Source organism: Clavelina lepadiformis, chromosome 1 (genome assembly GCF_947623445.1).
Source record: "Clavelina lepadiformis chromosome 1, kaClaLepa1.1, whole genome shotgun sequence".
NCBI lineage: Eukaryota > Metazoa > Chordata > Ascidiacea > Aplousobranchia > Clavelinidae > Clavelina > Clavelina lepadiformis.
This window is the reverse complement of record NC_135240.1, coordinates 9,600,815-9,624,648: the sequence shown is the minus strand read 5'-3', so window position 1 is coordinate 9,624,648 and position 23,834 is coordinate 9,600,815. Positions and strand designations below refer to the sequence as shown.

The following is a 23,834-nucleotide window of genomic DNA, read 5'->3' as shown; positions in this document are numbered from 1 at the left end:
GTTACTATAGCGGTATAGCCTATGTTGCCGTATATACTTCGGAAACTCAGAGTTTATATAGGCCTAGGCTTAGTTCGAACTGGTTCGGTTTGTTGTTAGTAACATTGTGACCACAGCATGTTTGATGCGGTAGGCTATAGGCTAGATCTATTTAAACTTAGTTTTCTGGTGTGAACGATTTCTGAAACATTATAGTTAGGCTATCGGTAGTCTATATCTATTCGTAGGCCTGCTTTCTAACTTTGTAAATTTATCTTTAAGGCCTGAAATATCGGAATGGTAGTTTTTTATAGCCTTTTGCAGGTAATTGTACCATGATATTAACTTGTTCCAGATGTTGTTTTGCTAATCAAACGGTGATAAGATTAGGCTAGACCTAACACTGTAGAAGCCTCGGCATGGGCTATCAAAGTTAGGAGTATAGTGCAAAAGTGCACATCCACAGGATGCCTTTTCATGCTAGACCCCAGCTACTCAAATTGTAACGTCATCTGATTGTCACGTCACTTCTGTACTACATTAGACCCAAACTTAGCATATTTCATAACAACTTTTTTCAGATCTTTTGACTTTTAGTATTTGACGTGTGGTCAGCAAACTTCCAAGTAAAGAAGAAGAAAGTGTGGCAGCTGCACATACAAGATTCATCAATGTGCACGCTGAATTGTTATATCTTCATACCCATTTGTAATAAACAAACAAAGATTTGAGGGGTCTAGTGCAGAACTGCACAACAAAATGATCAATGTCAAATTTTGAGTAACCAACCGAGCTCCAAATCATCACCCTTTTTCCAAGATCTCAGGGCCAAATTGGGGTGAACAGGTGGTGGACGGGTAAAATCGGTGTGCAAAATGGTTCATTCTGCAATAAACAATAGCCTTAATACAACTGCTTGTGGGCCGGCCCTTGTTCTTGGCAATATTTGTGTGCACCAAATACAGTCATTGAAAAATATCAGGGCTGTAGTTGCCATTCTTTCCAATATGGTGCACCACTCTGCCACTTGAAGTTCAAACTTAGAGTTGTGACTGTCAGACTGTGTCTGTGTGTAAAGACCTGGTTTATGGCATTGCATTTTTCAATGGAAAATCATTTAGTTACTTATACATAAAAGCTTTGTTGCACACATTCAGCCCTGTGAGATAGTGCGCTGAAGCCTCAATGTTTTTGTTTAGATGGTATTTCACACAATATGTTAAACAGACATCAAAAGTTTTGATTAAGGTTTTAAGCCTGACTTAAAAGCAATAGCCTATACACTGATCCGTATTTCATGGTAGGATTTGCCACAATCTTGGGCTATCGAGTGTGCAGACCCACCAATTCAGGTGTGAAACAGCTAGCCAAGTGTGCACATATTCAATCTTACTCCAATGCATGTCTAACACTTTAATATATTTATTAACAGCCTGTCAAAAAATCCTGTTGATTGGATAACGCTTACCGAAATTTGGCTAAATAGGTAAAGCCAACTTTGCTCTATCATCATGTTTCAATAATTCTAAACGGTTTTGGTAGTTTTTCTTTTGACATTAAATGCCCTTACTACATATTTTGATCAAAGCGTTTTTGATTGCTTCGAAGAATTTTGCTCAGAAGAAAAATCTGATCACTGAGTTTGCCTGGATATTACATACACTTATGACAGAGAATATTTGAAATATATTATTAACTGCCTGTTTATTTGGTCGATAAATTAAAGCTTATATAAAATCAAGGGCGCAAAAGGTAAAAATGAAGATCATCTCGGGTGTGATCAAAAAATGCTGAACAGCCTATAGCTAGATATGCAGACCCACTGTTTCACTAATTCTCTAAAAGTTATTTAAATATGCAACTTAACTTCTAAAAGTGCATTATAAGCATTTTTTGATACGTCGTGTCATGTCAACTTATAAAATATATATTCTATTATCATTTGGAGTTTAGACAAATAAAAAGCACAAAAAGTCTCTGAAATAGACATTGCCACATACAGAAAATATTATGAAAAATAAAATAATCTCTTATGTCTTACAAAGTAATCATTTTATTGAAATTGCCAAGCACGGAAATCAGAATTTATTTTCATGGTGGTTAGGTGGTGACTGAAAAGTTGGGTTTTGCATTCCAGCTTGTTTTATAAAGTATTTGAGTTGCAGTTTTGAAAATTTTTAGGCAATTTCTGTAAAGGAGCTTCGGTTGGAATACAGATGCTCATGTTCGCTTGGGGAAGGTCATATAAATGCAGGCAAAGAAGAGATATGTTTTGCTAGTATCGTTTATCGTGTTTGTAGCGCTGTTATATAATGGACTTAAATGGAATGCGAAAAGAGCTGAGAGTGAACTGGCTAACATTGAAAGGAAGTCAGCAAACAATGACGAAGATAGTTTCAAAGCTTCCAATAAGAAGAGCTTTTTATCCAGGGATATGCTCCAGGTGCTGCCTTCATTTTCAGAGCAAGAATATTACGATGATGGGGACGAATATGTTGAGAGTCCGAAAGAAAGACGATCAACCCGTGAACACGTTTACAAAAACAGAAAATGTCGAATGGAATCCTGTTTTGATGTTGAATTGTGCCATCGCAGAGGATTTAAAATCTATGTCTATCCAAACAGTGGTGAAAAAATGTCACCAAACTATAAAAGTATTATTGCAAGTATTCGTTCATCACATTACTACACTAACAATCCAGAACAAGCATGCTTGTACGTTTTGTCTTATGATACGTTAGATAGAGACCCTTTGTCGTCAGACTATATTCACAACCTTGGTGCCAAAATATCACAGTTGAAGTATTGGAATAATGGCAAAAACCACATAGTGTTCAACTTATACTCTGGGACATGGCCAGATTACTTAGAAGACCTGGGATTCAATTTGGGTGAAGCCATATTGGCTAAAGCCAGCTTCGGTGACAATTTTTATAGAACTGGATTTGATATTTCGTTTCCATTGTTTGGTAAGACTCATCCTTTCAAACAAGGCCAAGGAGGCTTGCTAAGGTCAAATTATTTTCCACCTAGGAGGAAATATTTGCTTAGTTTTAAAGGAAAAAGGTGAACTTGTTATGACTTGCTCATATTGTTAATCTAAGGCGTTGCACTAATGACAATTAATTGTAAATAAGCTATTCTTTAAAGGAATCTTGTTTACTGTTTTTAGAATGTAGTATGATTTTAAGTGCCCCGCACATAAACCATGATATTGTACGGTTTGATGCTTGACACCTGATTAAAAATTTTCACTTATTCAGGTATACGTATGGCATCGGATCTAGCACTCGCAATGCACTTTATCATATCCATAATGGCGAGGATATAATAATGCTGACAACTTGCAAACATGGCAAGAATTGGATAAATTTCAGCGATGATAGATGTTTAACTGACAATGAAGAATATGACAAGTAAGTTAAAAATAGCACTAAGTAAAAGCTGACTAAATATTTCCTCCTTGTTTGTGTAATTGCGTTAGTTTACTATGTTTTTGAGGTGTGCAGTGAGCGTACATGACCGGTATGTAAATGGGGCATATGTCATAATGTATTATTATTGAATTACTGCTTTTAAACGTATTTCCATAGTTCCCATTAAGCTCCCGACCTTTTTGATTTTATCTGGTTGACAGCTCCATTCTTTTCAGCAAAATTTTTTCATAGCACTTAAAGACTTTATTGTGGTGAAGCTAAATGCTATGCTATTCACTTACAATAAAAAAGACACAGAGCTTACACGATTGACTCACAACTCAAGCTTGGGTTAGAGCAAACGGTATGGTATACACTAAGCCGTGGTACATTAAAAGCTAAACGTATGTATGTGCAGGTGTTTTTACAGCGCATTGTTTTCAATTTCTCCGCCTAGAGCCGGCAAAACCTACGTTTTATTAAATTTGCCTGCATTACATCGATTTTCTCTGGTGATGGGCGTTTAATGTTTGTTGTAAGTGCTTTTGAACTTGAAATTTATGCTGTAATTGTTAAGTATTCTATCCTGAGAAAAAGTTTGACCTATTGCAATGACAACTGATGGAGCAATGACATTTTGGATCTCACTTGCTTAAAACTGTAATTGCATTTATGGCTTTCAGTTTTGTAAATCGCATTATTACGTGAAATCTTTTCTTAGGATACACCCCATCGTTGTCTGTGTAATGTGTTGTCCTTTGTCCGCGTATCTTAAACACTTAATGTAAGTCTTATTGTTCTGAGAAATGGTAGCATCACACATGCTAGATTCGGACAGTGGTTAGAAGGCAAAGAACTGGTTTGAGGAATGTATGCACGCCGTTGGTTACCGCACTAAATTCATTTTACTGGTCTCATGGGGATGATCCGAATCATTCATTACTTTGGTATTACTTTGGCTCGTCGCTGATATTAACCTGAATTTTGACGCCCATCGTTTACCAACAAATGGCCGAATTTTAAAGTTATTAGTGGTTGTTTGCGTAAAGAAATATTAAGAGAAAAACTTTCGATTTGAATTGCATCCGAATTTTACAACATATAATGGCGTAACATGTAACAGAATAGCATTTTTAACAGCAAAATATCGTCGTGTTCTCGCCAAACAACGGCGAGACTGAAAACTTCGTCACGTGACCGGAAACATTTGTCTACCTTGCGGCAAGTTATTGCCGACTGTCGCTTATCGACCAACATTAGACCGATCATAACTTGCCTCGTGCCTATAATGTTTTTGCCACTGTTGCTTCGTCCTGTGAATGAATAAGCGAGTTGTCTCGCTCTGCCGTTCTCACTTCGTTTTGTAAGTGATTACCTTGTTAAACTGTCAGTAAATTACTAGGTGTTCTTTCGCTTACAACCGGTATTTTGGTAGTATCGTTGGTTGGTTTTACTTCCGCATTTATTACAACTTAGACCGCAGAGATTCGCCCTGACATCGCCGTCATTGCGGAAGCGAAGGCAGCGTATATTTTTATTTCACTTCGAACAATCCACCTAAAAATAAAATCTTAAAATTCGGTTTCAGATGCGTATTACGTTTGACATCTATTAAACACGATCGTTTGCGTAAATCGGTGTCAACACTCACTCAGTGAGTCTAAACAAGTGAAATACTAGTGAGAGTTCGTTAATCCGAACCCCGAACAACCGGATTCCCCGTTATCCGACACAAAACTGCCGGGAACGGATTTCTTCCTATGCATTTTACCCCTTTAATCCGGAAACCCCGCTCCCCGACTCCGACACAAAAGTTTTGGAACAAATGTGCTAAATAAATAGCAATAAAATTCGATAAACCGGATTATTAAGAGCGAAGCGAAAAATGATTCACGATTGTCCTAGATACAGTAGTTTGTTGGCGAACAGAATAGCCGATTATTATCTACACATAATAATGTTGCAGTTTCACTGTTTAAACTCCTACACATAGGCATACTTTGAATTGGAGTAAGGTGCATACAGCTTTTTGAACACGGTGCTACATTTGTAAGATTGATTGATTTTTCACTTTCCGATGATCCGGATACCCCGCTAAACCGACATTTTATGACAAAACAAAGTGGTCCGGATTAACGAGGTCTAACTGTATTTGTATGTAGATGAAATCCCTGTGCTCAAGATAACTGATTGAATTATTTTGGTAAGCAAGTTGTATATGTGGCTGTAAAGTTCAAGACTGGCTGTTCAAACGTCAGTAATAATAGTAAATATTATTATAAATTTTGTTTTACAATATTAATGGAAACGATGATTAATAAAATTGAAAGAAAGCGGTTTGAAGGTCAGAAGACTTAGGGCAAGGCATTTGGCATAGCGCCTATTTTTATTATCGATTCATCTTTTTAAACGTTGATACATATGGAGGTGTCAAAAAAGGACCGAAGATGCCTTCAAAGCAGTATTTTCAACGTTTCAAATCGTAGAAGGTTATTTAATAATAAGCCATTTCTGTTAACTTTAGGAGCAGCATACTTTCTCAAACAACTTTGTTTGCATTGCGTCAGTGTGAAATTTGTATTTCTCGACTTGACTAAAGGCTTGTGTTTACTACCAACCACCTAGTTGAGAAGTTGCTGCTTGCTTCTTTTGCCATCAGTTGCTTAGTTTGGTCGAGTATTTATGGTCAAGACTCAAGACGCATGAAGGAAACTTTATTAATTTTTATACTGTACTTTAATGTTCCAATGCGGCGCTGAGATAAGAATGATTTTCACAAGCTTCCTTCTGTTTTTTGAAGCAAGTTTGAAACTCAGACGGAAAAACTTCAAAACGCTTCTAACACCTTTTAAAAATCTTCAGCGTTTTTGCGACCCTCCATTACTTTCTCCCCACTCCAGCTTTGTTCGGTGGTAAAGATATTTTTAATAGAAGAAAAATGTCATCGTTTGGATTTTCTTTTGATATTGCTTGACTATTGTTTTAAACGAAAGTCGTTTTCGTTATTCAGTGATCAAATTCTAATCATACTTAATAAATCTCACAGAGGGAATTCTTGGTTTGTCAGCAAACGGAAATTCGTTTGGGCATGTTTCCCTTTTGCTATATGGGTAACAGTAGAACTGTTTCCGCTGTAAACAGTAGTTCAGAGCCGACGCCTACTCTGTTCGTTTGTTTATTTTTCAACGATATCGTAGGCCTGTTATTTCTACGGCAGCGTGGTAGCCTACAGATACCTCAGCGAAGTAAACAATCTTAATCATGTCATGGAAATTGCAAAAAGTTTCCGAACGTCTAACATATCACTTTTTATCATATCATTTACTTTTTTATTGGAAGTGCCGCATATTTCTGCTTCCTGCTCGTAGATTAATTTAGTCACGAAAGAGGATAGTTGAGCACTGTGAACCTGATAAACAACTGCGCAACTCGCAGTGGCATAATGTTGCTTGCAAATTTGATGGTCTTGTATCAAATTTTAATCTCTAGCAAGAAAGAAGGAAATTGGAAGGTACTGGGAAATAGTAATAACCGAGAAGATTTGCACTTAAATATTTGAACAGTCCAAGAGTCTTCCCTTGTATAAACAAATAACTGTAACTTCAGTGATATTCGAGATTAAGAGTTTTCCGATCTCAATAGTTTTCGCCTATCCGTCCAGTTAATACCGGCCAAGCTTGTGCAGGTAGTGTAAATAAAAAACGCCTAAACGAAACGAAGAAGACGCTTTACTGAGTATCAGAGTATGCATTTATGTTGCGGTGATGCGTCAAGACTAAGATCGCTGTAAAAAGCTGTATAGATTATACATGCACGTCACGCGACATAAACCAGACATATAAACATTAAACATGTTTCATATGAGGACTTTCGTGGTTAAGGTTTCAATCTGTTTCATATTATGATTAATTATTAGATGTCAGTAGACGTTGACTTAAAATGCTTTACGGCTATAACGCTACAGAGCATTTTATTAACAGATGATAACATCCACTGAATAGCTTGATCCAATGACAACGATTTCCGACAAACTTCTTCCAAAACGTTCATTTTCAATTCAGTTCAGACAAATCTCTCACGCCATTGATGAAGAAGTTGTTCAAACTTATATCGGTTGTAAACTGCTGTTCCGCCTTTTCCAATTTAAAATCTTTATTGCTTCATCGAAAACGAAGGAAAAAAAATATGACGCCATTTAAACGGATAAAAATATGGCACGGAAACGAAAGTAGAAATAAAAATCCCGCTTTGAAATGGTAATTGGAAATTGTGGGTTATTCCCGACAGATGTTGAGCGATTTTCAAATGAAAAGACAGAGAATAATCCGTTATATCATTTGAGCGCGGTACGGTTCTGCTTCGTCAAAACGAATTAATATTTCATGCAATCTTGTCGTTTCTTTTATCTTTGTTTACCATCGTTTGGAATTTTTCAGTTGTGGGAACTTCCGTGCTTTCCGACAATTTAGCGGCCTTATCTCGTGTAATTTGAGACAAAATTAACGTGTCTTACGATGCTTTTATATCTCACCAGAAAGTTATGCCTTACTGGACCAAAAATTTCGTTATTATTTTAATGAGGGTCTTCACTTTGAACAGCCTATTTTACCCATTATAAAGTTTAAGTCAATTTTCTGTACAAACATCATCAGCGGCAGACATCTTTTTTTGAAGAAAGCTATTAAAGCTTAGTTATTGCGGCACTTTGTACATGTAGGTTAAAAAGAACTTGGTTACTTGGTCGTTCATGGGTAAATGTAAATCTGCCTTATTTTAGTGAATTCTAAGTAAACCTAATTAGTGGCTAGAGTTATTCCGATAACTCATTGCTGGTTAATAATATCAAGACTGGTATCATTATAATATACAAACATAACAGCGAAAACCTTTAATTGGGCCACTGATTGTACAAAGCTGTTCTATTCTAAATTATCCGTAATAAAACTTCAAATGCATTTCCATTCAAATTATTGATGATATGCTTTAAAGAAAACCCTATTCGTCAGTGATTCATACTTGTAAGTCTTTCGTCGTGAATCTGTTTTTAATGAGTTTTTGTCAATTCCTAGCCTTGTTGATATCATTACACAACAGAGAGTGAGACCTACTGGCTAGAGAGCCATAGACATATATACTGTATACTAGTATCTAATGCAATCATTTGTCGTAAGAAACAGCAGAAGCCGTTTTTCAAAAGCACCGAATAAAATCTTTTACTTCTATCTGTGCCGAAATTTAAGAAACAAAAGGCTGATTTGGAAAAAGCTCGATGTTTCTTGTAAAAAAAAATGTATTCACTTTTGGTGAATCCTATTATCCGATTACCCTTGTTTTATCGCCCAGGTGAAATTTTGCATGCGTTGCATAAACTTTGATCGAAAACTACGAACCATCTTTCATTTTTATCAGCGAGAGGGTAACGTAGTGGTTGGTGTAAAAATTTCAAGCTATAAACAGTATTTGCTTAACACTGCAGCTGCTTGCGTAATACCACCCACGATTCCCACGAGCGATATATTCTAACTGTTTACTTTCGTCGCTTTACGCGAATCATACTAAAATCTTGACTCGTACCAAACCGTGCAATGACCTTATATCGAGGTCGCGTTTGTTTCTATTACGATTTCAGCTCGGCTCAAGTGCCACGTTTTTAACCCTAAAGCTACTGTTGGTTTTTTATTGCTGTTCTTGTGCTATTATGTTGCGAGAATGAAGGGTTATGAAGATGTTTTCAACTGACGTAAAATTTAACATCATTACCCAAATTACAGGCCGATACAGTGTCGTTTCATCGATGTCCGTTTTTCATGCCCGCAACTATTAGGATTGATTTGGAGATGGGCTAAGATCAAGCATAATGGTTCATTTGTTCATATTTGTCCATTTCACAACGAACGAATGAATGATCGCGGTTAATTAAGCTCTTCAAAGTAGTGAGTTACACAATAAGCATGTTAAGATCTTGTTTGGTTTCCTAATTGCGAGCGCCACACTTAGTCGCTTGACATTTCACTTTTACTTGCCCGGACTGGTCAGAATTAATTCTACTCGGATACAGGCCAATTACAAGTTATATTTAATACCCATTCACGAGCAGTTCGCCAACATCTTACATTTCATAGTTGTTTTTTGGATCGATCCATGTATGTACCAACAAACTTTACCTGGGATTTTCTTGGATACAAAGTTCGGCGCGCTGTACATTCGCGCTATCAAATTTCCACGTTTGATCAGTACCAACAATAGGTCATATATAAAAGTAATCGTTTCGCTCAAGAGGATAAGCAAACAGGAGAACAGCAACGAACATTGTCGCCAAACCCCAGCAGCCCTTCTCAGGTATTATGGTCTTTTGAAGGACCTGCCCATGTATAATTACACCCTTGTTGTCTGCTTTTAAAAATGGGAAACATCAGCCTCTTTGATACTAGTGCGCTCTTTCTGACGCGCAAGCTTTTATATTAGGTTTGTTTTCACATCGTAATTCTTAGCTGTTTTTGTGGGCAGGGTTCGACAGCGTTATGCACTTACTGTCGTCCATAACTCCTGTTGTTAGAATGTTTGCCATTCAAGAAACGGCCTTTTCAGAGCTGACGATACGTTACCTACGTGTATTAACGTTTGATGTGCACTACGAAAGAATTTGTTTGAAAAAAAAAACATTATTCACCTGCAGCAAATTTTTCCATATCTATAATCACGTTATTGGCGTACGTTTATTTCTTGAAAATTTTTCTTTGTGAAAAACATCACTCTGAACCTTAACACACATAAGCTTACATTGGGTAGATGCATTAATTGGTACCCGATTTAACTCGATGGCTTATTTTGCGTCCATTTGGAAGAGTGGTTCTGAGCTTGGGGTGCGTGGAAAGGTTTCAGGTTGTCCCTAAACCTGAATGTCTTGATAAACTTTATAAAGTTGGTTTAGAAAGACTTCTGCAGAAGTAGCGCATGACAATGATAGATTTAAGAAGCTTGATATGAGTTGGCGAAAGGTTCCCGCATTATAGCAACCGATCTGTATTATGCCCCTCCGAAGTAACAAATTGATTGAGTTTTCGGTATTTTTATGTGGGATTCTGCAAAGTTAAAAACATGTTTAAGGGGTTGATGACTACTGGCTTAGATGCCACCATTGTGACAATTCAGGTAAGACTCAGTAACTAGGGGCATTCAGCGGCAGAAGGCACTTTATTTATCTTGGCCCCACACGGGTATATTACCCACATCAGTCGTATTCATTTTACCGACCCCGAGAGAATATAATATCATTATATTTGCGGGCACAGCTACAAGATACAGTTATAGTTAGTTCAGCTGAATATTTCTTAGTTAAGAGACGGCTTACGATGTGAACTTTGGATGGAACAAAGTGTAGTCAATATTTTAGGGTCTGACCATCCTTGATTTAATGATAATTATAAATAACTTCCGCCCATCAAACTGTAGAGCATTTGCTGAACTCCTCATCATTCTTGTCTTGGAGTGGCTGTTGTGAAAATAAGTTGCGGTGAGTTACTAGTTTGTACCCACAGTAAATTAATCAGATGCCGGTTAACCTGAATCGCGTCCTTAGTCTACATTCTTCCCTGGGGGCATGTTTGGATTTGTGTAAGCTTTGCCAACTACAATATTCACATCGCAAAATTACATTACCTGCTACTTAACGGTAATGCAAATGACGACCTGGTCTGAGATACATGGGTATCCCGTCTAGGTAAGATTATCGTTTACTGAAGCCAAGCTACAGCACGAAGGTTTACTCGTTGCTGACCTTGGACCTCAAACTCGAAGAAACATTCCAATGTTTACTAACGCTAGTTACATTGCGGACTGTATGTGTATGTATTTGTGTGTAGTTTGCGGTCACTGGATTTCATTATTTCGCAGATGGGACTATCAAGCACTCCTTCACAATTCCACTTTTTGCATGGTTCCCAGGGGAAGGAGATTAGGCTCGTTTCGTTTCCTAGAATCCCTCCAGGCTGCCTGTATTCCGGTGGTTCTCGCTAATGGATGGATGTTGCCATTCGCAGAAATCATAGACTGGAAAACCGCAAGCTTAACTTGGGAGGAAAGACTGTTATTACAGGCAAGTGCAATGTCGACACTGTTTGAACCCGGTGACGTTATCAGTTCAACGACAAAGTCTTCTACTTCTCTCATTACTTATTTCCGGAAATAACGTCATATCTCTTTTGGTCTAGGTTCCAAGCACACTACGCGAGTTCGACGACGACGTCATCATGTCGCTTAGACAAAAGAGTCAGTTCTTATGGGAGAAATACTTTTCGTCGGTTGACGTCATTATACGCACGACGTTCGAGGTATTGTATGTTCCGCATCATCGAAACGCATAACTTGCATTCGAGACCTAATTTTGGATATTTCTTTTATAAAAATAGTTAATTGGGAAATAACGTAAAGGCTCCTAAGTCTATTTTGCCCAGTCAGGTAATAAACGAAGTTCTACATGTCGTTTTGCACCATAGGAAAATTATTCCACTATTTGTGTTATTGTATTTATATCTCTGCCTTATTAATTCAGCTCAGAAGACTTCGTTAAAGCATCGAAACATGACTGATTTTCTATTATATCACAACTATTGTTTGCCTCGTAATATCATTTTTCAGCCATTAAAAAAATTCAAACACTTATGGAAAATTAAATGTTTAAGTCTTTTCTGACGAACGGATGATATTATTTAACTGAACATTTTACACTTGCAAGCTGTGATGTACGATAAAGGCCAAATATGCGAGTAATGCCACACGACTTTAGCTTTTGTAGATTCTGTTCGTATTTAAAGAAAAACAGTCGGCTTTTTCCTTTAAAATTCGCTTGGCAGCTGCCGATATGCTTATTGATAAAATTTTCTTATCTTGTGTCTACAGATAGTGTTATGTACAATTTCAGTGCGAAGCAATTATAATGCTCTCAATGTATCTTATATTGATATGGTGATATTACCTCGCAATAACACCACAATGACTTCGGATGTATTTTCTCCGCATAATCTAGATTGGTTTTGGGTTCCGTTTTCTCTTTTGCGTCTTTGTTTTCTTCTCCCATAATTGATCTCGAACACAGTTTGCACAGAACGGCCTTCTGTGCCGTAATGACCACACAACGGGCGGATATTTCTAAAAGGTGCCTGGGGGAAATATTTTTATTATACACTTCATTAGCGTTTGCTCGGCAGATTATCGAAATATTACCTTTATAGTTATTTTCTTTCTTGTGAGAAACGTTTGCAGTAGCGTAGAAAACACCAATTTTGCTCAGCTTAAAAAGAAGTATGCCACCGATCGTTTGCACAACCCAGGTATCAACGAAATTTCGCAACGCGTGCTGTTGATCGCGTTGTTGAACGTCTAGTAATTTAGTGAGTTTATTTCATCCTGGGTTCAAGAAGTTAATTATTAGATTTGAATTGAGAGTATCATTCAGAAACCATGTATAAACTTTAGACCCTTTGCCGGCTATTGGGTGTGACCGTGAAACGTGTAAATTATTTAGAACGTATTATTTGTCAAATACCTCATAAACCGCATTTTTCTTTGCACTATAAAGTGTAAAATGAGCGACCCTTGTATGGAAAATGTGTTGTAGTTTACAACGAAAACTTAATCTCCTTGCCATAATCCATCATTCAGCTGTGCAATATTCCGATTATGTACTTAACGTGGCTTTTGAACAATAACAACAGAGAATGGTCATTTTCATTCATTCCTTCACATCTTTGTGTTGTTTTTTACAACTGCTGTCCGACTACTACGTTGTTTGCAGTGTTGTAATTGAAGTTTATAGTTATTAATTTTGCAGGCCATACTTTGCTATTTTTATATAAAGCGGTGTATGCTACTCTATATTTTCATTACACTTACCATTACGTTGATACTGTCCCAGATTATTTACGACCGAATTTATCCGGATCAAGCCAGACCAAGCTTTACGTGGAACATGGAACCAGGAGGACTTTTTTACCTGCCATCATACAGCACCTTTATCCACGATTATCCTTTCTACCATCATTATCTAGGTGAGCAGTTTAAAAATAATTCCTTGCTCTTACCGGCTGCGCGAGGCAAGCATAGCCATTGTAAAGTTTTTTTTTTGTGTTTTATTGCAAAAATGTCTTCGATATTACTGCCATGTTGCGCAAGTGCTTATAAATCAAAGCAGCTATTTAATGAATAATATGCGATTTTGGTTGTGATTTTGGATCGCTATTTATGCTGTTTTGCTTGTTTAATTAACTTTATAATAATACATGACGTGTGGTAATAAGCAACACGGCGTAAAGATTTTCAGTGAAGAACCGCGCTATCAATTTGCCAAGGGTCGGGTATAATCTCGAAAAGAATGCGTTGTAATGTCAGACATCCTACAAAGCCAAATCGCTGTTTTCATGGTTATTATTTCTCGTTTCGCAACGAAATGTGGTCATCTTTATGCGCTCAACGTGTTGCATCAACAGCAGATGGCAAGAGCTTATATTTTGAAAGACAAACTTCAATCTGCTCTTGCAGTGATTGCTTTTGGTCCCATCTGGAGTCCCAATTACTCAACGCTTTGGCATGCTTAAACTCGCAGGCTGCTTAATCCTTTTGTTGTGCCGTTAAACGTAGGCACGGGCCCAATGCTGTTTTCATGCCGCGTACTCGGTTTTGCTTCGTTGAGCTCAGCGGCTGTTGATGGAGCGATGATAGGTGAGGTCGAGGTCAAGTATGTCTCATACCGAACCTTGTGAAGTTCGATTTTATCGCATACATTTGTTCATTGAAATCAAAAAAGTGTAACCTCATCACCAGACCTTACCTCCAAAAAAGTTACATTTTTTTCAAAAATAAAAATGCTAAATTTCCAGTGGAACGTCTTAATGCTTGATCGCATTTCAGATTTTCTGAGAGATAAGAATCTTTGCTATTTCCTGCATCCGTTTGTATTTAGACCCGCTGTCACAACTGTGTTTTTTCTTGCTGTTTGCGTAGTAATAGCCTAATCCCAGCGTTTGCCAACTTCCAATTTCGACGTAATTTTACTGCTGGTAGTGAAATTGTGGCATTTGGTTTGACTATTACAATAATATACTGTATATGAAGGGTTTGTCATGTTTACAGTTGCGATCGATTAATTTGACATCTAAAATAATGTAATGACGGTTAGCGTTGTTCTCCAAAGATCAAGTTCACTGATTTAGAAGTAATTAAGTTTGTTAGCTATTAGAAGTATTGGTACAATATCTACGGCATATGCTGCATCTAATTTCGATCAAGAGTTACGTGTTTGTGGTTTGTATCTTCAGTAGATGTGCATTTGGGTATGTCCAAAATAGTTCCGCTTGATAAGGCGAGTCTGCATATGGCTGCGGTTTTGTGATCATAACCAAGTGGAAGGTTTCACGACATTGAAACGTGTGTATTAGCGGCCGTATTAACCACGTCTCAAAACTGCTGCTAATGGTTAGATTATTTTTAGTTGTTTGTTTTATTGCTAGCAAACAGTCACAATTAACAGAGCTCTTAGCCCTGGAATTTTTCGTAACCCTAAACATCTTAAATGATTTAAGAACCAAAAAGTGTAACTGGTTCCTTGGAAAACATCTTTAGCAAGAAATTCATTTCTCCAATAACCGTCAACTGCACTCAGTTTTTCTAGATCTGAAAGCACATCTTTATGTACTTTCCAATGAGTTGAGTGTTTATATTCGACCAAAAGAATCTTATTTATCAATGTTTCGTCAATTTTGTGTTTTAATGTTTCGTTTACTCCTGTGCGTTGTTTCGATTTTAACCATGTTTGTCTTCTACAGATCTTGATGTGACGCAACAATTCACAGCAGTAATTCAGGCAACGACCCCAATTACCAGCTCATCTGCCCCAGTGGTGAAATTAGTGAAAACGCTTTTACTGACTGAAGCATGCAGCCAGGTATGAATTAAATTTGAGGTGGCATTTTGTCTTTCTAAAGTAAAGGTTTATAAAGTGAAAGGATAAGGCTAGGTTAATATGAATGACCTGAAATGATGTAATGGAAGCGTGGGAGAAGTTCATGAAATGAAGGCAGTAAAACTTTTGGTAAAGGTAGCTTAGGAGAAAGAAGTTTTCATACCTGGCAATTGACTTTTAAGATGTGTTAGGTTAACTTTAATTTATTGCTTCTTCCGTGTTTGCCTTAACTTTAACTGGCAAATCGTTTCAATATAACAAACACCGCAGTAGTATAGTTACACATTATGAAAAGTATACTGTGTATACTCTGGATTTTATGGCTTGATGGCGCCATCTGGCGACTGCATATCGCGTTAATATTTCACATCGCCTCAATCGTATCAATTTTCTAGTTTATATGATGGTGTTTATTTCAAGTGTTATTATTACCCTAACAGCACCGCTGGCTACTAAATAATAAGCTGGATATATTCTTCTGCTATACTCTAATTCGCTTTCGCCGAGGACAAACAATTGTCGGGCAGCACGTACATAAACCAACCTAGTTGATCTGTTTGTTTAGTAATTAATGTCAAATTTATCATGTAACCTGGCGTTGGTTTAACAAAACCGGTATGCACCCCTGTAGCGCTAAACCGACTAGCACCGGCATGGCATAAATACAATTAAGTAATAATTTACCCAACATGCTAGCAAGTAATCATCGAATTGTGTGCTTACTGTCCAACATCAGCGGGCGATTTGCTTAGGTTGTCGTATTTATCATGTATATGTTTGAACAAGATGTTTCCTTTTACATGCGCAGGAATAATTCCAGAAGTCACTTACAAACTAATTCTTCACAAAAAATATAATCTCAAGTCTCAACTATAATACTTCTATCTTCTTATACTATTTTGGTGACATGATATTCTTCATTAAGCTTGTAGATAATGTTTGCGATTAGGTCTCAAGTTGCGTTCACACATACCACATCAAATCGTGTTGTTATGGTGGGTCGGCCCAGTCGTTAATTACGTTGCATTGACCTGGAAGTGCTGCAACGCCCCCGTAAGAATCATGCTACAATGTGATAAATCAAACCAATGATTATAATGTGTTGCAGTGCTAACTATTTATGACTAGTTGGTCAAGCTCTCACCTTTTTATCAGATCGTGATAATCTGGCACTGCGCGCGTTCCCCGCCTTCCGCAACCCGCTGGCAGACATTGGCTCTGGAAACAGGCAAGGAGGTTATTATAATTGATGACCAGCCGAAACTGATGGGGAGGAGGTTTCATCCGTTCCGTGAAATCCGACATAACGCGATTCTCAGCCTCGATGAAGATGCGACGCTAAACGTGCAAGAGGTGAACGATGCTGTTTGATTTATAGTTCTGTTTGTTGGCGTCTGCCCGTTTCCTACTTGTTTATCAACGATAACTTTGTCTCGATTGTTTGCACACTGTCTGCGCAGTGTTACGTATTTTGCAATAATGTCATACGCAGTGGATAGCCTGGAGACGTGCCTTCTTCTCAGGTACATCGCAGAGGCTTTTCAGTATTTTTAAAGTCTGAAGTCCTGAACTTTTTTCTTTTGCTTCAGGTCGATTTTGCTTTTGAGGTTTGGCGTTCTTTACCCGACCGTATTGTTGGTTTTCCCGCTAGAAGTCACTTTTGGGACGAAGCAAAATCGAAATGGGTCTACACGTCCAAGTGGTCAAATAGTTACAGCATGGTTCTCACTGGGGCGGCCTTCATCCACAGGTGAGTGTACAAAAGGACGCGCGTTATAATACCGTCAACTGGATAATACCATACCTAGAACAAGATCAAAATTGCATGATATATATCATCAAACGAAAAGGTATAACTATGCCAGTATAACAACAGCAGAGTAATACAGTACACTGATAGTGATTACTACCAAATCCTTTGTAACAATTTCATTAGTAGCGAGTTACCATCGCCAGAGGTATATCCTCAAGTTTACAATTCCAACACATGATTGACAGCATTAATTTTTTAAGCTCAAAAAGGAAGTTCGTCCTAGACATCCCATATGATCCCAAATATGATATTATTCGGGCGAAAAATGATCTTATTCAGGCGGAATATGATATTATTCAAGCGAAATATGATCTTTTTGCAGACGAAATATGTTATTGATCAGTCCAAATATGGTGTTATTCCGATGCTGATCTAAAGCATAGCTTGACAATGTTATATATTTCATCATATTATGCTATTGATATTGTCTTGATACTTCAGTGTTGGTGATAACAAACTACTGTTGATACAATGAAAGCGTTGTAATTATTGCTGTATGGATGCTTTTCAACGGTTGGACGTTTTCATGTGTTGCAACAAATACAGTGTTGTTACACGTTTCGAGTTGGTATCATTCAGCTGTTGTTCTTGTTAGGTCGTTTTTGTTATTATTCTTACGTTGGTACAATTCAATTGATGCTATTAATATGGCCGTCCGTACAAAACAGTGGTCGGACGGCTCAACCCTAGGACGATTTAATGCTCAGACGTTCGTTAGGTCATCCTGGGTTTAACCGTGCTGAGCTGAATTGTCCGTGCGTTGAATCGACCTAGAACCGTGCGAAACGTTACTTAAATTGTAGTAAAAGTTTCTTTCAGTCTCCTGACTAAGTTGTTAACGACATTCTACCAGTTGGCCTAATTTTCTCTTATATCTTTGTCAAGATACTATCTCGCGCTTTACACGGATTGGCTCCCCCCACAAGTGCGGAACATGGTTGACCAGACAAGCAACTGCGAAGACATTCTCATGAACATGCTTGTTTCTCACGTGACGCGTAGACCACCAATCAAAGGTAAGTCAGGACATAGTTGCTTTATCGCATCATGAAGCAACTTTTCGCGCAAAATAAGGTTCGGAACGTCAAAGGACTTACAAAATGTCAGGCTTTCAACACAAGAGAACAGTACAGCATATTATTTCCGAAGTGTTAAGTTTTGGGTTCACGAATTCAGTCATTTATAGTCAAAACTCCTTAGATTAAACATTCTTCGAAAGCTATACAGAATATATACATGAAAAAATATACATGTTGTCAAAGTTTTTGAAATAGCTTGATTTGTTTAAGGCGTATAAAGAAATCGTGGTATTGAGTCAAACGGAATCGTGTGTCACATCACTCACACCTGTTGGTACAAGCGCCTGGTGTCATTACCATCATAACGCTCACTACCATACGTGCGTGTTACGGACAGTGTTGTGACAATTTTCCTGACGTTTAATTATGAAAACATTACCAGTTTACCACTATAGTGACGATGGACATTGTCTTAATATATCTTCGATTAAAATGATACCCCCAAGTGCACATGTGGTTATGCCACGCCTTCATAACGCATCAGTCCGATATCGCAAAGGGTTGATTGGGTTTGAGATTATATTGAACAGATTACATGTTTTATTTCGAGTTTCATCATAACAACAGTTGGTGTAAGTTTTTTCGAACCCTTCTACCTTCTGGTAACCGTTGCAAACATTTTTAAAAATGCGTTTAAAAAACAACCGAAGTTGTATAACGTGTATTTTTTCTAGATATGCACTTCTTTAGGTTTTTGTTTCAGTTTCCTAATTTTATTACTTGATATGATACTGTGATGTCTCCCTTCTGCGTTTCCTTATAAAATGATTGCGATTTTGTTGCAGTTACCCAGAAAAAGCAGTACAAGGACACATCTCCCAATCAAGCGCAGAGTGGTGTTCTTCCCAGCGGTGGAGTAATCACTAAATGGTCGGACCCGCAGCATTTTGCTGAGAGACAAGTCTGCATGAAAAGGTTGTCTGACCTGCCACGTCCTGTTTTAAACTGTTGTTATTACCTTTCTGAGAATTACGTGCAATAATATGTAGTAGTTAGTAGATCTAGTTTAGAAAGGACATTGTATAATGCATAGATATACAGACGTGTTAGCGTACAATGCAATGTGTTTTGTATAAACCAGAACAGTACAAGTAGCCTACTAACTAACCAAAATTCGAAGTTTAACTAAAGCAAAACTTTATAACGTTGCGTAGATAAAGACGTTGTGTTAATTGCACCAATTTTCTCAAACGTTTTACTATACTTCAGTTTTGTGGAATCTTTTGGATACATGCCTTTGATGATGTCAGAAACCAGGTTCGACCCGGCTCTATACAAGGACAACGTGTCTATAACAAGGAAGAGATATCCGAAAATAGAAATATGATAAAAATCCGCCGTCTGTCGCCATTGCCAATTTGTAACACTACGCCTTAGCACCAAGAGCGAGATATTGTCTGTGATGTCATCACTGCGTTACAACATCCCGAGGTGGAGAGAACTGGCACAGCGAGGCCTTCGGCTTTGAACTGATTCTTCTAAAAAATGCTCGTTCGCTATGTGCGCGATATGTACACTATGCGAGCTATGTGCACCACGTTCAACACACATAATACCTATTTACTCGTGCACTATTTACAATGCATTACATTGTATTGGATACACTGATTTTGTTCAATTTTTATGCACAACATGCATTATAATATTTTTGTATTTGATATTAGAGTGTAGGGTTAATAATGAGCAAGAAAATAATCTGTACATAACGCACGGGCATATTTTAGGCGGACCCCGTTGAATTAGTCGTATGAAGCATGCGTTACCGAATCGTTGCTTTTGTATTTTTTTATTTAATTTTTTTATTGCTTTTTGCTTAAGCTAATTTATTAGTTCAACTTTGTGTATTCCAATTTGCCATGCTTACTACAGCTGATAAATGTGACGTGTTTTTCTGTAGTCAGTGATTCTGAATAACCTTTTTCCATCTCAATGACAGTTGCACTTTACTAATATTTTGGTTGTTGCAGGATTAAAATGTTTTTTTTTTGATTGTCAGAATCTTTGTCTCTAATTGAACAAATCATTCGGCTTTTTAATCGCCTGTTACTGGTCTTGCATTAATAAAAACCTCAAAGTTTATTTTTACTTCGTGGACAAAAGCCGCTGTCCATCTGTAGAAAAATGATACGTTGCTAGCATGATACATATATTTCTTACATTTCGGATTTTCCGTCGAATCGGTGTTGTTGAACTTTGTTAATTGGTAAACGTCATCGTGCTAATCTTATTTGTTTTAAATAGCGTTGAAAGTTACCTAACCCTCCATCTTAATTCATATATCTGTATTCTCTGTAATGGTATTGACGCAGAATGTTTTAATAATGCACTGCCTTGTCATATGCCAAACAAAACTTGATAAAAAATTGTGATTTGTGCTAATTCAGGTTCGTTGTAAGCAAGGGTGGAACTGGTGTTAACCTCGACCTATTAAAGCTATTTCAAATAGACTTCTTCGTATGTGACATTTCTGTACGTTTTTTAAAAATATATATCCTAAAATATTATGAAATGCGATGTAATTTGTGCGTTTTAATGTGAGGTATTCGACGTGCACATCACAATATCTGCACATTAACCTTCTCCAACATGGCTTATAATTACTTTTTGTTGACTTTTTCTTTCATTGCCGAATTTTGTTATTAAACTAATGAATTTTTTCTATTTTTGCTTTGTTTTTCTACAAACAATTTTCTCCTACACGCGTGCGTCAGATATTTGAATGTATTCTCTGAAATATTCTAGTCCACGGACCGATTTCCAACCACGTTTTCATAATAATCCAGCCACTGTTACCGCTGTGCCTTTGTGACATTCGGGCACATTCAAGTGCAAAACATATTATTTCAAGTCGTACTTTTCAAACTTTTTTGCTTAATACTTGGCAGTACCTACTTCTATTACTCCTTGAGTTATTAATAGAAAATTATCAACGTGTATAATTTCAGTAAGAATGTTAAAACTGTCAAAATAGTGGCCTATACCGTGATAAAGATTTGCCAGCCTTACTCGAAAACTGGTTGCAGTGATCAATGGTCATAACGAAATTTTATTCAGTTACGAAACTAGGATCTGTGTTACTTCTTGGCAAATGCATTATACTTTGTATTTGTCCAAGTGCTACTTGTTGCTTCGTACTTTCCGTTGTTGCAATTATGTTGTCATGTCACCATTGGTAAATATGCCATAATGATTGTTCAATAAATATCTGCATATAGTATTTGTTTTCACGACGAAATTCGGCATCGAACAGCATGTCAAGTGTGTGAAGACACCGCTTTTTTATGTGGCCAACATTTCATATTTACAGTATTCCGTGCTTACCCGGTTATATTGAGGTTTAGTTACGTTCTGTTATTTTTTAATATCGAATTTCTTTAATTAGTGAAAACAAGTAACTTGTTTAATTTTAGGTAGATATACGATTAAATTCGCCGTTTTAATCGTAAAACCCCCAAAAGTCAGATAAACTGAGCGTTGTAAGAAGCAAATAATAATTGTCAAGAAGTTTCAGCAGAAAAAGGTGAATCCCGGCGGAGGTACAAGAAATTGAATACTTGAAATGTATCGATTGACGCGCTTAGTCGTTCTAGTGCAGGGGCGGGCAACTTTTTTGGTCGGCGGGCCTGATATGAGAAAATAAACTACTTGGCGGGCCGGATTCCTGAATCGATACATTAATCGTGTATTTATCCACCTATGCAAGGAATAAATCGTATTTAATGTAAACTTTAAGTTTTAAGCATAGAGACCAAAAACAGTATTTACTGAATTTATTAACAAATAATGTACTTCAATAGCTGCTGAAGTCAAAACTGAACTGCTAAACTGAACTGCTGAACTGTCTGCGGGCCGCTCAAAATCCCGTCGCGGACCGGGTCCGGCCCGCGGGCCGTATGTTGCCCACCCCTGTTCTAGTGTATTAAGTTAAAACGTTGGTGTTATACATTGTGATATTCATGTCGCTAGATGTTGTTTATTATGGTTGCCAACAAAGGCGTTAGGCTGTTGACTGATTTAATCTTATTCCTACGTTTTCATTACAAGAAAAACTTTGCGGTTATTCCCAAAGCCATCTTTTGGATGACATATTTTTCGACGATTTTCATTTTGTAGCGATTGGGAGTTCGCTAAACACTTCATACCCAGCTCTGCATGTGCTGAAGTTTGAAGCTGGGAAAGCACAAAATATATGCAGGAAAGTCTGCTCGAACAACGTTGTCATGTGGTGCGTTACTGGTGCACTCAAACGAGCGCATTATAAATGTAATCCACATGACATTATCGAAGTGAATCGCGTTATGTTACCTGAATTACAAACCTTAATGCCTTGCAAAGGTAGTCAAAGCACCCGAGTAGTCATTGGTTTAATAGTTACTGGTAATTGCAATTGCGCTTTACGGCGTTATAATTCACACAGTTCACGATAACAAAATACTGGATAGATAGAGTGCCGTTTGTAAAAAATGATTAAGCAGAACTGCGTCCGCCTCACTGACAAATAGCGAAAACGCGTAGTCTACCATTTACGGACTATTTGCAAAATTTCTTATCACTAATGGACAAATTTGATTTACTATTTGACAATTTGGCTAAATGCAATTTTGCTAAATCTGCAATTTCATTAAATCGTAATCCAATATTATCTGTAGGTCGCAGGTATTTTTGCAGGTGATCGGTTGCATTTGCAGCGCTCCCATAAAATAAATTGTTAAACAAAAAAGCGTAGGCCAACTATCCATATTCCGTATCTAATTGTATTAGACCTATTCTGTTTCAATTGGTAATACTGATGAAAGTGACCATTTCACCGTAAGTAGGTCACGTAACCCGCAGTCAAAAAATGGATAGACGGTTAGGTTAGTAGAAGAATGGGCATGCAAAGGTTGATTTTAGCTATTCAGGGTGGACTTTGATTAGAAAGAAGATTTAGATTAGCTTTTAAGTTGCTATGTTATTACATTCAACTTGGGTTTACAGAAAACTGCCAAAAATAGCTTCAACCTACAATTTATTGCAGTGAAATAGTGACAACCAACACTCGTATAGCCGCCTCTATCCTTTAAGCTGATTCACTACGTTTCCTAACGAGCACGCTTTTCACTAATTCCTTGCAATCGGGTGACGTCACACTGATAAATTTTCTGGAAAGCGTCGTCTGCTGGAAATTTGATTGCTATTGGCTACCTGTGGACGTGTTGGAGACTTTCTTTGTGGAGAGCTCGGCCTAGGTCCACGGGCTATATTTTAGAACGGAATCTGGGCCTACCTACTGCTAACATAGGGTCGTGTGGATATGGTTTCAAAGTTCAGCTTAAGCCCATTTCAATTATTCGTAGGGCTTGCAGAAAATTAGAACCAGCTAGGCGGGTATTAGCATAGTTATTTATAGGCTTAGGTATAAGCTACACTACATGCCAATGTCAAGCTGGTGCAGTTTCAAAACCTCATGCAGTTGTCTACAAATTTGCTTGCTATACTTGGTTGCAATGGAATTATTTTCTACAGAACCGATCAGCGTTTCAGATATGTAGATTGTAGTTTTTTTAGAATAACAAATCTATCAGAACCGAATCTCAAAAAATCGAATCGAA

At 37.5% G+C, this 23,834-nt stretch overlaps 1 protein-coding gene across 1 annotated transcript; it reads left to right on the top strand.

Moving 5' to 3' along the window:
- The first annotated feature begins 1,589 nt into the window (after positions 1–1,589).
- On the top strand, positions 1,590–21,460 carry LOC143447519 (exostosin-1-like). The gene is made up of 11 exons (XM_076947693.1): positions 1,590–3,045; positions 3,243–3,395; positions 11,289–11,490; positions 11,606–11,725; positions 13,309–13,441; positions 15,215–15,333; positions 16,507–16,704; positions 16,941–17,101; positions 18,050–18,180; positions 19,029–19,158; positions 19,453–21,460. The coding sequence occupies exons 1-11, from the start codon at positions 2,228–2,230 to the stop codon at positions 19,568–19,570; spliced, it is 2,283 nt and encodes a 760-aa protein (XP_076803808.1). The 5' UTR covers positions 1,590–2,227; the 3' UTR covers positions 19,571–21,460.
- The last annotated feature ends 2,374 nt before the right edge of the window (positions 21,461–23,834 follow it).

Excerpts from the sequence above, each read along its gene's own strand:
- LOC143447519 (XM_076947693.1), top strand. The coding sequence starts at position 2,228 with ATGCAGGCAAAGAAGAGATATGTTTTGCTAGTATCGTTTATCGTGTTT. Across the intron at positions 3,396-11,288 it reads GACAATGAAGAATATGACAA|ATGGGACTATCAAGCACTCC; the intron begins GTAAGTTAAAAA and ends ATTATTTCGCAG. Across the intron at positions 19,159-19,452 it reads AGACAAGTCTGCATGAAAAG|TTTTGTGGAATCTTTTGGAT; the intron begins GTTGTCTGACCT and ends ACTATACTTCAG.